An 18,705-nucleotide genomic window follows, 5' to 3' on the forward strand; every position below is an offset into this window, starting at 1 on the left:
GACCGGAAGGGCCTGTTCTGAATTGTATCTCTAAATAAATTAGACCATTCTATCACGGCTGGTTTATTATTCCTCTGAACCCCATCGCCCAGCATTCTGCGTGTTACTTCAGATTCCAGCATCTGCAGTCTCCTGTACCTTCATTAGATTACTTTTATCTCTGCTGTTGGTCTCATCATACTGGGATATGGTAGAGCAAGCGGTAGTTTCTTTTACACAGAGAGTGGTGGGTGTGTGAAATACTCTGCCAGGGGTGGCAGTAGTGGCAGATACATTAAGGACATTTAAGAAACTTTTAGAAGGCACGTGGATGATAGAGAAATGGAGGGCTGTGTGGGAGAGGGGGGTTAGATTGATCTTTGAGTAGGTTAACAGTTCGGCAGAACACTGTGAGCCAAAGGGCCTGGAAGTGCTGTAGTGTACTATGTTCTAAGGACAGTGTGCGGGAGGGAGGTGTGGTGGCACTGACATGGAGGTACCAGAAAGCTGCATTTCACAATTTGCTACTAAACACACAGCAAGCATAATTTGGGGAAACAGATTGGGAGAATTGCCTAAATATGCAGATAGAAATAAACTTGACAACAATAATCTCACCATGCAGGACATGGGGTACAGGAGCCTGAAGAGACACACTCAATATCTTAGGAACAGCTTCTTCCCCTCCACTATCAGATTTCTGAACAGTCCATGAACACATCCTCACCTTCCGCACAACTTTTTTTAATATATTTCTCATTGTATTTTGTAATTTTTTACATATTGCACTGTACTGCTGCTGTAAAACAACAAATTTCACAAAAATGTCAGTGCAATAACCCTGATTCTGATGATAATTACACTGACATTGTACATCTAATTAGCACAACGGTAAAGATTAATTTAATATTCCACTGAGTTAACTGCTATCAAACATCTAGCATTTCATAAAATATGGAACTGTATGGGCCACTCAGACAAAGATGTCATGCCAACCATGACGTCTACTCCATGATCTATTTCACCCTTCCCTCCCACACAATCCATGAACCTCAATCTTCTCCTTACATCCATGCACTTATTAAAAGTTCCTACCATATCAGCTTCAAAAACCACCACCTGGTAGTTCACCTCAGGCACTCATCCCTTCCGGTGTGTAAAAAAAAAACTACCTCCTTAAACTTTCTCCACTCACATTATACAGACATCCTATGGTATTGGCCACCGAGTCCTGGAAAAATGCGCTGACTGCCCACTCTACCTGGGCTGGTTATCCATCAAATTCAGCAATGACAGGAAACCTGCGCAGGAGTGTTTTAAAAGTGAAAAAGACATTGCACTGGGGCAGTTCCACTTTCACGACCTCAGAAGTGTGGTCCAGTGGTACGAGTGAGCAGTACCACAATCGGAGTTCTTGGTTGCAGTGGATGACCATGACTTCTCCTATACCTTGTTATAGCCACAGGTGAGAGCTGAGTGTCCGGTGGGTCTCACAGGTGAGTGAGCTGCCCCAGAAAGTACACAACAAGCCCCTTCACCAGAGATGCTGCCCCTCCCTGAACACCCCGTACACCACCCTATCCCTTCCTCTCAATCTTATACACTTCTATCAAGTTGCCCCTCATCCTCCTTCACTCTAAAGAGAATAGCCCTAACTCACCCAACCATTCCTCATAAGATATTTTAAAAGATTTATTTTTAAACAAAGATTTAAAGATTAGCTTTATTTGTCACATGTACATCGAAGCATACAGTAAAATGTGTCATTTGCATCCCAAAATTTTTTTTTATTGCGAGACAGTGAAGAATAGGCCCTTCGAGCTGCTCCGCCCAGCAACCCCCCAATATAATCCCAGCCTAATCACAGGGTAATTTACAATGACCAATTAACCTATCAACCAGCATGGCTCTGGAATATGGGAGGAAACCTGAGCACCCAGAGGAAACCCACGCGGTCACATACAAACTCCTCACAGAAAGCAGCAGGAGTTTAACCCAGGTCGCTGGTACTGTGAAGTGCTGTGCTAACCACTATGCTACCATGCTACCCTATTGTGCCATGCAGCCCGAAGTATCACCATGTTTCTGGCACCAATATAGCAGGTTCATAACTCACTAGACCTAACCCGTACATTTTGGACTGTGGGAGGAAAGCCACGTGGCCACAGGGACAAGGTATAAACTCCATGCAGACAGTGGTGGGAATTCTGCCGATTTTACTGGTGATGCAGCAAAGCATTCCCACTCACTACACCAGTGGTCACCAACCTCCGGGCCGCGGACCGATACCGGGCCGTGAAGAATGCAGCGGTAGCCAGAAGGCACCCAGCATATCTTTAAGAAAAAAGCTGAAATAAACAAGCTAATTAATTAGGTGCCGCCGTCACCTCTGATCTGGGCCGACATTTACATGCTGGGCGGCACCTGTTTAGTTTGGCTTTTTTCTTAAAGATGTGCTGGGTGCGTTCCGGCTACCGCTGCACTCTTCACGGCCTGATATCGGTCTGCAGCCCGGAGGTTGGGGACCACTGCACTACTATTCATACACCTTATCAGTAAACACTTCAGAGCTTATAACTAGCATTGCTTCATGTTGATCATTAGAACTTGCAATGAACTGTAATGGATATCACATAGCACCATTAGCTAACAGGGTATTGGGTTATAGAAGATGAGCACTTTATGTTGCAACTAAATACAATGCTGAGGCTAGTGTGTTTTATGTAGCCAATCTTAGGACCCAAGAACTGATGGAAGTGTATATTACTTACTGCAATGAAGAGCCCACTTGGTCCATTGAAGTTGTCAATCCAGCCCTGGGTCACAGGAGAGAGAAGAATAATGGAAAAAATATTATTCAATGTACTTAGCAAGTACTAATACTTAACAATGACATTAATTATCTAAAATACTGATCATCACCTTCCAGGACATGCACTCTTCTCTTAACTACCATCAGGGAGGAGGTACAGGAGACAGAAGGCACAAACTCTATGTTTTAGGAACAGCTTCTTACCCTCCACCATCAGATTTCTGAATAGACAATGAACTCATGAAAGCTGCCTCACTATTTGGCTCCCTTTTTGCACTATTTATATTTTCTATATTTCTTATTCTAACTGATATTGCACTAACTGCTGCCGCAAAACAACCAATATCACAAAACACTGACGTTATCTTGTTTTCATTGATTCTATTGTGTTTCTTTATATCTACAGTGAATGCCTGCAAGAAAATGAATCTCAGGGGTGTATAAGGCAACATATATGTACTTTGATAATAATTTTACGTTAAACTTCCTGTATGTCAGTGATAAACTTGATTCAAAAATCAATAAAATTGGAATAAATATATTAATAAAGGCAACAATGAAAACTACTTGACTTGCAGAGAAACCATCCTCGGATGACAAGGATGTTCCACTTCACCAGACATCAAATAGATTTTATCCGTAAATCAGAAAATACACACAAAACAAAAATCACTCAATTTGGTGACCATACTTCCACAGTATTGCAATGAATGACATCAAAAGGGTACAAAGTTTAAGAAAGAACCATTACTAAAGAGTAGTACATCAGAGACGCATTCCTCTCTACCACTGGTAGTATCTACAGGAGCCACTGTCTTAAGAAGGCATCATCCATCAATGGTCCTCACCATCCAGGACATGCTATCTTTTTGCAGCTACCAGTGGGCAGGAGGCACACAAAACTTAAGATCCCTAAACTTGTGCTACCAACTTTCCTCACCCACTATTTGTAGCCATGACATCCGTCATGTGCCAATAAGCTCTGGGAATTCTTCTTCTCCACTTTAATACCTCGATCCTTTTGAGGAAGAATCCTTAATATCTGCCTCTTTGCCTTGGTTACCCAGTCAAGGAGGGGTTAATTAATTGGCTCTGAACTTCCTCTATGATTCAATAAGATCAAAGCTAATCCCTTGCTTTGTATATTTTCTCGCAACCTCCATATCATAAGGAGAAGAATTAGGCCATTCAGCCCAGTGAGTCTGCTCCACCATTGTGGCTGACTTATTATCCCTCTCAACCTCATTCTCTTGCTTTGCCCCATACCCTTGACCCCCTTACTCATCAGGAACCTATCAAACTCTATTCTAAATATACCCAATGACTTGGTCTCCACAGCTGTCTGTGGCAATGAATTCCATAGAATCACCACCCTCTGGCAATAGAAAATCCTCATTTCTGTTCAAAAGGAATGTCCTTCTATTCTGAGGCATGCGCTCTGGTCCTAGCCTCCCCCACTATAAGGAACAAGTCTTCAAATAATTCAGTCACATTCTTCAATCAAGCACTAGCAATCCTTTAACAATACACACAAAATACTACTGTGGGAGGTGAGGGAGGAGATTGCTGAGCCTCTGGCAATGATCCTTGCATCATCAATGGGGACTGGAGAGGTTCCAGAGGATTGGAGAGTTGCAGATGTTGTTCCCTTATTCAAGAAGGGGAGTAGAGATAGCCCAGGAATTTATAGACCAGTGAGTCTTACTTCAGTGGTTGGTAAGTTGATAGAAAAGATCCTGAGAGGCAGGATTTATGAACATTTGGAGAGGCATAATGTGATTAGGAATAGTCAGCATGACTTTGTCAAAGGCAGGTTGTGCCTTAGGAGCCTGACTTTATTTTTTGAGGATGTGACGAAACACATTGATCAAGGTAGAGCAGTAAATGTAGTGTATATGGATTTCAGCAAGCCATTTGATAAGGTACCCCATGCAAGGCTTATTGAAAAAGTAAGGAGACATGGGGCCCAAGGGGACATTGCTTTCTGGATTCAGAATTGGCTTGCTCACAGAAGGCAAAGAGTGGTTGTAGAGAAAAAAGAATGTCCTTAACTCCGAGTGAAGTCATCGGGACGCCGTCATGATGGTTTTTTTTTAAGCAGGCTTTCTTATTTTTACGAGGCCGAGTTGCTAGCTCAACGCTCAACCCAGCATGGATGGAAAGCATGCAAGGGAGCCAGTTGGATTCAAACTCAGGAGCCTTCGCTCTGAAGTCCGGCGCTGATGCCACTACGCCACCAGCCAGCCAAAAAAAGAGTGGTTGTAGACGGGTCATATTCTGCATGGAGGTCGGTGACCAGTGCTATGTCTCAGGGATCTGTTCTAGGACCTCTTCTCTTTGTGATTTTTATAAATGACCTGGATGAGGAAGTGGAGGGATGGGTTAGTAAATTTGCTGATGACACAAAGGTTGGGGGTGTTGTGGATAGAGTGGAGGGCTGAAAGAGGTTACAGCGGGACATCGATAGGATGCAAAACTGGGCTGAGAAGTGGCAGATGGAGTTCAACCCAGATAAATGTGAGGTGGTTCATTTTGGTAGGTCACATATGATGGCAGAATATAGTATTAATGGTCAGACTCTTGGCAGTGTGGAGGATCAGAGGGATCTTGGGGTCTGAGTCCATAGGACACTCAAAGCTGCCACGCAGGTTGACTCTGGTTAAGAGGGCATACAGTGCATTGGCCTTCATCAACCGTGGGATTGAATTTAAGAGCTGAGAGGTAATGTTACAGCTATATGGGACCCTGGTCAGACCCCACTTGAAGTACTGTGTTCAGTTCTGCTCACCTCACTACAGGAAGGGTGCAGAGGAGATTTACAAGGATGTTGCCTGGATTGGGGAGAATGCCTTATGAGAATAGACTGAGTGAACTCAGCCTTTTCTCCTTGAAGCGACAGACGATGAGAGGTGACCTGATAGAGGTGTATGAGATGATGAGAGACATTGATCGTGTGGATAGTCAGAGGCTTTTTCCCAGGGCTGAAATAGCTAGCACAAAAGGGCACAGTTTTAAGGTGCTTGAAAGTAGGTACAGAGCATTTTTTTTTTATATACACACAGAGAGTGGTGAGTGCGTGGAATGGGCTGCCAGCGACAGTGGTGGAGGCGGACACAATAGGGTCTTTTAAGATACTTCTGGAAAGGTACATGAAGCTTAGAAAAATAGAGGGCTCTGGGTAACCCTACGTAATTTCTAAAATAAGTATGTGTTTGGTACAGCATTGTGGGCCAAAGGGCCTGTATTGTGCTGTAGGTTTTCTATGTTTTCTATGTTCTATCTTTTTCTAAAACGCCAGAGAAACTCAGCAAGTCAGGCACAAACTATGGGTGGGAATGTTTCAGGCCAGGGCCCTTCACTAGTCCTGATGGGATGGTCTCAGCTTGAAGCATTGACTGTTAATTCCCCTCCAGACTGTAGATGCTGCCCGACTTACAGAGCTTCTCCAGTATTTTGTGTGCGATTTCCAGCATCTGAACAATCTCGTGTTTATGACGAGCAATCCTTACCTGAGGTAGGACATTCTTAACATTTACAGGTTTCTCCACAAACAAATTTCCCACATCCCAGTTTTATGTGGCTGATCACTTTATCCAGGGGCTCTGCTCCCTTATTTTCAACTTGCCAGTGAGAGAAAATGGCTTCTTAACACCTATCCTGTCAATTCCCCTCAGAATTATATATGTCTTATTCAGATTGAGGGCAGTAGAGTAGCACTAATACAGCACCAGCAAGCCAGGTTCAATTCTATTACTGTCTGGAAAGAGTTTGTATTTCTCCCTGTGGCCATGAGGGTTTCATCCAGGTGCTCCAGGGTGGTGGGGTACAGATGCATCTCTACCAAAGGCATAAGGTGTTCCTTCCCTCCGCTAGCCTGCAGGTCACCCTTGAGCAACCTGACGCCAGGCAGACAATCTCTGAAGAGTATTGATTATGGCTGGGGACACTTGTCTTGTAAAGCCACTGCCCAGAAGTCAGCAATGGCAAACCATTTCTGTAGAAAAATTTGCCATGAACAATCATGGTCATGGAAAGACCATGACCACCTACGTCATGCAACATGGTACATAACAAATGGAGCTCCAGTTTCCTCCCACATTGTAAAGACATATGAGTTACTAGGTTGATTGGGTGTAAGAAGGTGGTGTGGGCCTATTTGGGCCAGAAGAGCCTGCAACTCCACAATCATTCCAAGTAAAAGAGCACACCAGTATTTCCAAGTTAGTAAGTATAGATCTTACTCCTTTGTAAATCATTCCCCAGATCCTAAAAGTCAGAGCACCTTATTTATGGCCACAATATGTTAAAGTTAGAAGGTGTCAACTTAAGTTCTTACTTTTACATGTTGCCTTAAGGAATTATCTATGAACTTACGGGAAAGGGCTCCTTCCAGCTGGCTCCCACAATGGAAGGTCTAACAATGGCAACATTCAGGCTTCCACACTCCTGCTGCACTACGTATTCAGCCATGGCTTTGGTATAGGTATACGTGTTAGGTCGTTCACCGATCAGTTTCCTTGTAATGTCCTGAACCAAATCATCATCCATCCACCTGTGGAATAATGGAAATCCATGGAAAAATGAAGCCTTTGAGAAGTGTTTTAATCTACAGTTCAAAAATTAAAAAATTAGGAAAGGGACTTGGGAGTCTTCGTGCAGGATTCTCTAAAGGTTAACTTGCAGGTTAAGTTGGTGGTGAGGAAGGCAAATGCAATGTTGCCATTCATTTCAAGAGCTGTAGAATGTAAGAGCAAGAATGTAATGCCGAGAGTTTATAAGGAATTGGTCAGACTGCATTTGGAGTATTGGGAGTAGTTTTGGGCCCCTTACTTAAGGAGGAATGTACTGGCATTGGAGAGAGTCTAGAGAAATGGAAGTATTAACATAGAGATACGTTTGATGGTTCTGGGACCGTTCTCTCTGGAGTTCAGAATAATGGGGAGGGCGGGAAGAATCTCAATTGAAACTTATTGAAAATTGAAAGGCCAAGATGTGGTGAAGATGTTTCCTATAGTGGGAGAGTGTAGAAGACTCAATGGGCAGAATGGTATATATCAAAATTATAAAACCAGACAGTGTAATTCAGTGCAACAGGCTGCACCTGTAAGGGGAATGGACAGTCAATGTTTCAGGATGAGTCCTTTCATATTAACTGCTCTTTTAAGTAATTAAAAATGGTGCAGAGAGTGCAAAGTGCCCTGTAGGTGGGAAGGGACTGGACAAGAGGGAGGGAAGGGAAAAGAAAAAAGACAGAGTTAAAGTATGAGGAGGTAAGTTCAATAGGGCAAGAGCCAACACCAACAATGAGCCTACCAGGCCAACAAAAGAGCTGGAGGAACCCAACGGAATAAGCAGCACTTAGGGACTCTGTGGTTAATGGTCCACATATCTCTGGTTACTTTTTTTTTCCATTTGCATGATCTGATCGAGGTGCTTGGGTGTGGAACTAGCTCTGTGGCTGAGGACTACAGTCATTGACACAGCGCTAAACTAAACTGATTCAGTCGCTGTCACTCCTGGACCATTTCGGGGACTCAGTGGTTTGATGGTTAATATTTTGTGTGTTATTTGCTCACTTTTTGATGTTTGCATGATTTATTTTTTCATGCATTGAGTGTTTGATTTTTTTTTAAAAAAGGGGTTCCAATGGTGTTTCTTTGTTTAGTAGCTACCTGGAGGACGTATCTCTGAGCTGTATATTGTACACATACTTTGATAATAAAGGTACTTAACTTTGAAATGGAGAGTTGACAGTTTGAGTTAATACCTTTCGTCAGGACTGGAAAGAGTGGATAACTTTACATTCAACACTGAACTAATGCCACAACCTATGGACTCACTTTTAGGGACTCTACAACTCACATATTATTTGTTTTTTTAATGTTTTTGCACAATTTGCCCACTTTTGCACATTGATCTTTGTGTAGTTTTCATTAGTTCTATAGTATCTCTGTTCTACTGTGATGCCTGCAATAAACTGAATCTCAGCATAGTATGTGGTGGCATATACTTACTTCGGTAATGAATTTACTTTGAACTTTGAAAAGGTGAGATAGCCAGAATAAAAAGGTGAGTAAAGAAATGGAACATGGGTAACAGGTGGCACAGAGGGGTAACAGACAGCAATGGTCTCACAAAACTGCTAAAGAGAAGACAATAGCATTGTGGCGGGCAACTGCTCCTTCCCATCCATAGATGTTGTCTGATCTGTTATATACCTCCATTTTCCTTGTATGTTGTTCCACATTCCCAATATCTTCACTATTGTGTCTCCAGCCTACAACGGCAGGCCAGTATATGAATCGTGCATTGCAAGTTGCTAGGGATGCCAGGGTAATACAGCAGCTAGCAGAATGCTGTTATAGCCTGGGGTGTTTCGGAGTTTGAAGTTCAATTCTGTCGCTGTCTGCAAGGAGTTTGTACTTTCACCCTGTGAACCGCATGGATTTTCTCTGGGTGTTTCGGTTTCCTCCCACAATCCAAAGACGTACTGATTAGTAAGTTAATTGGTCATTGTAAACTGTCCTTGATTAAGTTAGGGTTAATCAGGTGAGTTTGCTGGAGCAGCGTGGCTCGTTGGGCCAGAAGGGACTTACCCTAGGAGAAAGCACTTATTTATTGCTAAATAAAATAAGTTATCTCTTGTGCCCTAACTTAATGAAACAAAACATGCAGCTTTAGCAATGCAAATTCAATATTCCAGAACCTACGGAAGCTTTAAAGTAGTTGGAATACCTTTGATGACCTGGAAGTAAGGGTGGACAATGTGTAAGTAATAACTAGATTGCGGCGGGGGGTGGGGGGGGGGCGGTGGTGGAAATTAACCAATCAAGTCAGTTTTACACAAAGAGCTGGAAAGAAATAAGACAACAAACATACTCCAGAGCTTCAATCAATTTTTTAGGGTCAACTGGAGGTGGATAAATGACCTCCTCAATATGCTTCCGATTGCAGTGCGCGTAGGCGGTGGAAACGTGAATGAACACTTCGAGCTTCTTCATCAACTGTGCAAATGCAAGGAGCTGGCGGGTGGCAACCACATTCAACTGCATTGCATCTCTGCAAAGAAAGAAAAAAAACAGAGTTCATCCTCAGATCAGCCTTTCTGATCGACGTTCCTAATCTGCGGAATTCAAAACCTAAAACTATAAGAGATATAGACCCAGTTGACACTTTTAAATACCAACTCAAAATCTATTTAATTTTACTTTTAACTAACGTCTTTGTCTTTTGTTTTCATGTTTTCACTTTATCCCATTGTAAAGCACTTTGAACTACATCTGTATGAAAAGCACTCCATAAATAAGTTGTTACCATTGTTAATATTAAATATCTTGACACTCAAATGCAGCAAGATGCAGGTAATGAAATTCTTTTGCCTGGATTATGAGCATGTCTTATCACGATAATTGAGCGAGCTAAGGCTTTTCTCTTTGGAGAGCAAAGAAGGTGACTTGATAGACATGTACAAGATAAGAGGCACAGGATGTAATGCTGAGCCTTTACAAGGCATTGGCCAGACTGGTTCATTATGGTTGTTAGAGCCGGGGTGGTGGTGGTGGTGGTGGTGGGGATAAGCTCCCATTACCTATTGAATGCTGCCAATAGCGTGCATCTCAAATAGCCTCCAACATCCAAGTCCAGCTTCTGACCTTCATGTGTGGTTTAGGTACTATGCCCAGCAGATCCCTTTCTACTGACAGGGGAAGGGACAACAGCAGGTTACTGGCCAGCCAGTTGCTTCGAGCAGATGGGGCTCATCAGCCATGACTGGCAGCTCAACCTAGGAGAAAGAAAACTCTGATCTCAAAACCCTGCTGCCTTGCAGCTATACCCATTCATGGGGAAGGCTTCGGGAGTAAACCCTAAGAAACATCCAGAGCTGGAGTCCCTAAGGGACCCACATTGAGTTCAAAGGTGATTGGCAACTCCTGCAAAGCCACTGGTACCAAACTGTATCAGTCTCTGCCGGTCCTTTGGATTCATCATCTGTTTGGAGCTTGCTGCAAGGTCAACAGCTTGCTCTTCTTTTCGTACTGCCCTTGCTTGTGTATCACGTAGACAGATAGGACACATCCATGGTCGACCCCAGTCAATGGAGGGTCACATTTGAAGACCACGTACGGAGTATTTTGAGTAGCTTTAAGTGTCATTTCTGAGAAAGGATGTGCTGGCATTGGAGAGGGTGCAGAGAAGGTTCAAGCAATTGATCCTGGGAATGAAAGGGACAATGTATGAAGAGTATGTGATGGTTCTGGGCCTATATTCTGAAGTTTTGAAAACTGAGAGGGGAAATCTCATTGAAACCTATTGAATATTGAAATGCTTAGATACAATGGATATGGAGAAGATCTTTCCTATAGTGGGGGGGGGGGGGGTCTAGTACCAGAGGGCACAACCTTAAGTTAGAGGGATGTCCCTTTGGAGCAGAGATGAGGAGGAATTTATTTTGCTGGATGGTAGTGAATGTGTGGAATTCACTGACACAGACGGTTGTGGAGGCCAAATCACTGGGTATACTTAAAGTGGAGGTTGATAAGTTCTTAATTACCCCATCCCGTAAAACCTTAGCTACAGAAACACCAACAAGCTCCAAAGACCTCATCCCTGGGAGAGGAAAGATCTTCGCCTATAAGACTGACAAAGTCATGTGGTGAAAGCAGAAGCCACAGGGTCGATCAACCTTCTTTCAGCCCTGCATAGAGGACTCTGATGAGCTACTGCCAGTGGCCTATGCCCCAGTGGGAGTGATGGGCTTGAGAAACAGGAAGTGGTTTTGGACAGAGCAGATCATACCTTACAAACTTGATTGAATTTTTTTTTTTGTAGGACTGTGGACATAAGGAATTTGACAAGGTTCCTCATTACAGACTGATCTACAAGATCAAGATGCTTATGATTTAGTGACTTGGTAGTCAAGAGTCATAGTAGACTGAGGGAACTGGTGGAAGGATGTTATTCTGCCTGGGTGCCCATGACCAGGTAGTGGAGCCTCTTGTTTATGATGTACGTAAATAACTTGGATGAAAATGCAGACTGACGAGTTATTAAGTTTACAGATGACACAAAGATTGCTGGAGTTGAGGACAGTGCAGAGGGCTGTCAAAGAATACAGCAGAATACTGACCTCTTTGGGGCAAAGGAGGTTGAGAGATAAAATTGTACAAGATGATAAAAGGCGTAGATCAAGTGGAGAACTACAGACTTTTTCCCAGGGTGAAAATAGCTAATACAAGGGGGCATAATTTTAATGTGATTGGAGGAAAGTATATGGGGATGTCAGAGGTAGGTATTTTACAAGCAAGGTGGTGCGTGCATGGAACACAGAAACAGAAGTGGTGTTAGCAGCAGATACATTAGGGCCATTTAAGAGACTCGGATGATGGAAAAACAGAGGGCTACTTGGGAGGGAATGGTTAGATTGATCTTAGAGTAGGTTAACAAGTTGATTAAAAGCATATCAAAAGTACTATGCTGTATTGTTCTACAATCTATAGTCAGTTACTGACATGGACGGGCAAATGGCAGATGGAGCTTAATCCAAGCAAGCGCAAGGTATTACATTTCGGAAAGTCAAATACAGAGGGACCTTGTGGTCAAAACCCACAGCTCACTGCAAGGAGTAACACTAATAAGTAGGGTGATAGAGGCAGTGTTTGACATCCCAGCCTTCACTGGTTGGTGTACTGAATATTGTCACATTGCAGCTGTATTAAAACTTTGGTTTGTCCACTGTTGAAGTATTGTGTGCAATTCTGGTTGCCTCATTGCAGCTACAGTGCTGGAAGGTGAATGTTAGAGCAACACTGTTTAAAAAAAAACATTTTAACAGGCTTGGTGAGACACTGGTGCCAAATAAGGGCTGATGCATATAAAACATTTTAGAAGAAGGCGCCAGATCAGATTTCATGTTAGAAATTAGAAGCAATCTACTTTCAGACAAAATCTACTTTAAATGAAAGTAAACATTTACAAGAGTAGATTTATTGTTTCTCACTGCAATACTCCAAAATGCAAGGTTGTACAACATTTATAATCCTCCTTCATAAAGTGATTCATCCTGAAATGACAGCCAGAACATTCGGTAATACTGCATTCACTGTGTGGGTGGGAAAAGCAAAAGCAAGTTCCACAAAAGAGAAAAATCAAAACATGACTGTATCATCTCAGCCAGCTCCCGGTCATTGTAGAGGCTCATTGACCACCACCACCCAGGCCATGCTCTCTTCTCACTGTTGCCATCAGGAAGGAGGTACAGGAGCGTTAGGCCCCACACCACCAGGTTCAGCAACAATTATTACCCTTCAATCATCAGGTCCCTGAACCAGCATGAGTAACTTCACTCACCTCAACTCTGAACTGATTCCACAACCTACAGACTCACTTTCAAGGACACTACACTCATGTTCTCAATATTATTTATTTTTAAAAAATTATTATTGGTTATTTTTTGTATTTGCATATGGTTGCTTGTTGGTCTTTGTGTGTAGTTTTTCATTGATTCTATCGCATTTCTTTGTTCTACTGTGAATGCCTGTAAGAAAATGAATCTCAGGGTAGTACAGTCGACCTTCACAAGTCCGACTACTTGTAATCCGGTTCCTTCAATAATCTGGCACTGATTTCAAATTTTCCGCACAACTGTAATTTCAAATTTCCCAGGCCACTGTACCAATCTGCTGCGCATTGCTTTGGTTGCACTAGATCTGTTCACATGTTGGCGCGCACAGACAGGCGATTCCTGTTTGTTTTCCTGCATTTATTAATATCATTGGCTCATTTTTAGCCCCAATAATGGCCCCACTTCGTGCTATGAGCAAAAACACTGCACATTATCTATTAAAGATAAGGTTGAACTCTTGGGGAAAAAAACTGGACAGTGGTGTATCGGTGAAAAGCTTGTGCAAGTGTTACAACATTGGCTCTTCCACAGTGTACGATATAAAGAAACAGAAAGAAAAACTGTTAAACCTTTTTGCTGATAGTGGCTCAAAGAAACAGATGTGCATAAGAAAAACAAGGAAAGACAGAAGAAGTTCGGAACTAGATAAAGTGCTGATAATGTGGTTTAATCTTCGTGTCAGTGAAGGTGTTGAACTATCTGGAGATATGGTGAAGGAACAAGCAAAAGTGTTTCCTGAAGAACTAGGACTAGAATATGAGTGTGACTGTAGTGAAGGCTGGCTTCATCAGTTCAAGCATCATGGCTTACAGTTTCGTGCAGTGTGTGGTGAAAAACATTCAGCAGACAAGGAAACAGCAGCACAGTTTGTTGACGAGTTCACCAAGTTAGACTCCGATGAAAAATTAAGCCCCAAGCAGGTGTACAATGATGATGAGACTGCTTTGTATTGGAGATGTACACCACGAAGAACACTAACAACAGCAGATGCAGAATCGTCAACAGGGTATAAGGCATCGAGAGATCGTGTGACTTTGCTGGGCTGCTTTAATGCTGCAGGAACCCACAGATGTAAGTTACTGGTCATTGGCAAAAGTTTACGTCCCAGGGCCTTCAAAGGTATGACTCAATTTCCGGTAGCAGAGAGACTTTCTATTGACAGGCTAATTAAGTTGACAGGTGAATTGCTGAAAGGATTAGAGCAACGATGTTTTATAACTGAGCAAGAAATAATGAGTGTTTATATGTTGCAGGATAAACTAATCAGAGAGAGACCAAAATATATGAAACAGCTTACCTTGGAAGATATGTTCAAAACAATTGCTAGAAAAAGTGCAACAGGGGAGCTAACACTTCAGAATCCACTGCCATCAACCTCTGCTCACCCAGATGTGCTGCCACCAACGTTAACAGTTTTTGAAGAAACTGTTGTGCCAGTTTCAACACCAGTTCCTGATGTTTCACTCATTTTTCAAGATGAAGATGTTGATGATCCTGACAACCCCACACTTGCAGACATGTAACTTTGCCTGAAGGTATATTAAACGTCTCACTTTAGAAGTGGAAGTGCTCAATTGGGAGGAAGAGAAGATGGCGACGCGACGCAGCGCGCACAACCTCTCAGGTGATGAATATCTGTAATCTATCGAGTAGGAGGCCATGCACAACTCTGATCTGATGGAGGCAGATGTAAGAGCACGGAGGAACATCTGGTGAAACTTCTGAAATGCCTGCTTTGCTGCCGCTGCTACTGTGTGATCCGAAATCTCCGGAGGGCTGGTTGGAGGCTCAAAGTTTTCAGACGGACTCAGAGTCGGACTGTGGTTCGGTGCTTCCAGGATGCTACATCGGCAAGTTTGCTTCGCTGGAAGTTCATGGCAGGGAGAGTTTCTCCTACCATCTGCATGAGATGTTGGGGCTATCAGGACTTTGAGACTTTTTTTCTGTGCCCATGCCCTTATCAAATTATGGTATTGCTTTGCACTGTTGTAACTATATGTTATAATTATGTGGTTTTTGTCAATTTTAGTCTTGGTCTGTCTTGTGTTTCTGTGGTATCATACCGGAGGAACATTGTATCATTTTTTAATGCATGCATTTCTAAATGACAATAAATGAGGACTGAGCGTCCTCATAATCGTAAAAAAAACTTCTCTGTACGAGTTAATTCCTGTACATTTACCTGTACCCTTTATTTTAACTGTGCCTGTACAGTATGTTACTTTACTAAAATTTCACTTGCTGCTCATTTAATATTTCTGTTTCATTATCATCTAACTTGTACTGATTTACATGATATTTTAAAGATATGATAAAGCAGTTAGCTATTGCTTAATGTGATCCTTCTGTAATTCGGCATTTACACTAATCCGGCACTCCTCAGGTCCCAATGGTGCTGGATTAGTGAAGGTCGACCCATATACGTTTTGAATATAAACTTGCTATGAATTTGTAACCCACTTAAGCTTAGGATACACAGTAGAGAAACTTGGCAGACCATAACCACACTCAAAATTTCTTGCCCCACGGGAAGAACATTCTCCCCACTTTGTAAAATTCCTGCTTTCTGCATTTTTTGGTTGCATGTTATTCCACCTTGTCCAAACTACCCTGCTTGTAGAATTGCTACAAAGTATCAATGATGATTAATTGGTATTATTGTGCTGTATTGATTTGGCATGACATATCCCAACCAGTTTAACAAGAACAAAAAAAGGAGATTGTCCATGCTGGAACAGGTGTCCTCCGCTTTCCAAACGTTCGCTTTACGACATTTCACTTTTACGAAAGACCTACATTAGTACCCGTTTTCGCTAACGGAAAGAGGATTTTTGCTTTTATGAAAAATGATGCCCACTTTAAACTTGTGTTTTCCCCGAGAAAGACTACCATGACCATGAAGCCTTGTGTGGGCAGGTGTGCGTATGCGAGTACGTGCCGATTTTTTTCTACAAATCAGTTTTCGCTCAATCTTCCCGATTCTGATAAGTGAAACATTACAGTCGGCCCTCCTTATCTGCGAGTTCAGCATGCGCGAATTCAACCAACCGCAAATCGGGAAAACCCGGAAGTTCTCTCTCCAGCACTCGTTGTTCGAGCATTGTTCGACTTTGTCTCGCTCTTTCGCTACTTTGTTTCTGTGAAAAAATGGTTCCTAAAAAGCAATTACGAGGTCAAAGCAATTCCTCAAAGGCTAAGAGGGAGCGTAAAGTGCTATCTCTTGGCGAGAAATTAGAAATATTAGATCTTTTGTAAAGTGGCATGTCGCATTCCGAAGTGAGCCGTAAGGTCGGTAAGAACGAATCGAGCATTCGTACAATAAAGCAGAAAGAAGCTGAAGTTCGTGGAAGTGTTAGTGCTAGGGATGGCTGGCTGGCTATGTAAAGCGCTACAGCCTCAAGAACTTAAAGATCATGGGAGAATCAGCATCAGCGTTCCCAGAAGAGCTACGATGGTTGCGTCTGTACTGAACATGTACAAACTTTTTCTCTTGTCATTATTCCTTAAACAATACAGTATAACAACTATTTGCATAGCATTTACATTGAATTAGGTATTATAAGTCAACAGAACAGAAACACTGAGGGTGGCCGGTCCTGTGCTGCCCTGGGTCCTAATGTCCACCCGCATGAGCCAGGTTAAATAAGGGACTTGAGCATCCGCGATTTCTGATATCTGCAGGGGGTCTCGGAACCAATCCCTCACAGATAAGGAGGGCCGACTGTACTTCTACTTTATATAGGCTGTGTATTTATCATATCATTCCTGCTTTTACTATACGTTAGTGTTATTTTAGGTTTTATGCGCTATTTGGTATGATTTGGTAGGTTTTTTTTGTGTCTGTTAATGCTCAAAAATTTTTCCCATATAAGTTCATTGTAATTGCTTCTTCACTTTACGCCATTTCGGCTTACAAACAGTTTCATAGGAACGCTCTACCTTCGGATAGTGGGGGAAACCCGAATTTGGAACAAAAAAAAAGAGAAAATGCTAGAAGAGCTCAGAAAGTCTTCACAGGAAAACAGAACAATATAGCACAAGACAACTCTGCCATGGATGGTCCCAAGCCCGGATGCAAAAGGAGGGGGTTGGCCATGGGGCTAGAAACCCCATCCCGTAAAAACCCAGAGCTACAGGAATGCCAAAAGAAGCTCCAAAGAAATCATCCCTGGGAGAAGAAGGATCTACACCTTGGAAGACTGAAAGACTGACCCAGAACAGAGGAATCTGGTGAGCTACTGTTGGCAGCCTATGCCCCAGTCAGGGTGATGGGTTTAAGACAACGACAACAACACAGTCCAGGCCCTTCGGCCTATGATGATGTGCCGACCCTATAACCTACTCCATGATCAATCTAACCCTTCCCTCCTACATAACCATCCATTTTGCTATCATCTATGTAAAAGTCTCTTACATAGGCCCTAATATGTCTACCTCCACCATTGCTCCTTGTATTAGCCATTTCGGCCTTGGGGAAAAAGTATCTGGCTGTCCACTCTATGCTTTTATCATCTTGTACACATCTATCTAGGTGGTGGGGTGGAGATGCGTCTCTACCAAAGGAGGTGTAAAGTCACCCTTTCCTCCAAGAACATACTGGTCATCTTTGGCCAAGGTGTAGCATCTGCTTAGTCCACCGCCCCTGATCAGTGTCACACGAAGCCATGGGAGCAGGTGGTGGATGGCTGTTTGAGCAGCTGGCACATATCACATCCTTGTTATGCCAGGTAGACAATCTCTGAAGAGTAGCCATAATGGCTAGGGTCACCTGTCTTGTAAAAACACTGCCCAGAAGGCAAAGGCAAACCACATCTGCAGAAAATTTGCCAAGGACAATCATGATCATAAAGACCATGATCACCCAACATCATACAACACGGCACATAATGATAACACATCTATCAAGTCACCTCTCAGCCTCTGTCGCTCCAAAGAGAAAAGCCTTAGCTTACACATGCTATCTTCATAAATCATGTTGCCTAAGCCAGGCAGCATCCTGATAAATTTCCTCTCCATCCTCTCTATAACTTCCATGTTCTTCCTATAATGAAGCAATCAGAACCAAACACAATACAGGTGGATGGTAGGCGGAAAGAGATAAGGAAGGGACAGATAAACTGAGGGAGATGAAATCTAGGTAGACACAAAGAACACTGGGAATATAGACTATATGATATTGGAAAAATCAACTCTGATGCAATGGGTTGTAACCAACCAAAGTGGAAAACGAGGCGAGGTTCTTTCAATTTGCTCTTAGCCTCTCCGTAGCCAAGGTGTCCGTAAAACTATTGCCTAGTCTTAGCTCAGTTTCACCAATGTAGAGGAGGCTACATCACAAACACTGAATGCAGTGGACCAGGAAGAGATTCAGGTGAATGCCTCACCTGGGAGGGCTGTTGGGGTCTCTGGATAGTGATGAGAGAAGAGGTGAAGGGACAACGTGTTACATCTCCTTCAGATGCAGGGGAAAGTGCTAAGGGACATAGAGGGGTGGGTGGGGAACAGAACAGAC

The 18,705-nt window shown here is 42.8% G+C and overlaps 1 protein-coding gene across 4 annotated transcripts in view; it reads right to left on the reverse strand.

The window, feature by feature from the left end:
• Positions 1-18,705, reverse strand: part of far1 (fatty acyl CoA reductase 1) — a 71,950-nt gene that overhangs the window by 37,513 nt on the left and 15,732 nt on the right. For all 4 annotated transcript variants that reach the window (XM_072272861.1, XM_072272859.1, XM_072272860.1 and 1 more), the window contains exons 4-6: positions 9,671-9,850; positions 7,166-7,343; positions 2,751-2,795 (exon numbers count right to left, since the gene is read on the reverse strand). In XM_072272861.1, the coding sequence (XP_072128962.1) occupies positions 2,751-2,795; positions 7,166-7,343; positions 9,671-9,850 (403 nt within the window). The remainder of the gene's footprint in view (positions 1-2,750; positions 2,796-7,165; positions 7,344-9,670; positions 9,851-18,705) is intronic.

This window comes from Mobula birostris, chromosome 11 (assembly GCF_030028105.1).
Source record: "Mobula birostris isolate sMobBir1 chromosome 11, sMobBir1.hap1, whole genome shotgun sequence".
NCBI classification, from domain to species: Eukaryota; Metazoa; Chordata; class Chondrichthyes; order Myliobatiformes; family Myliobatidae; genus Mobula; species Mobula birostris.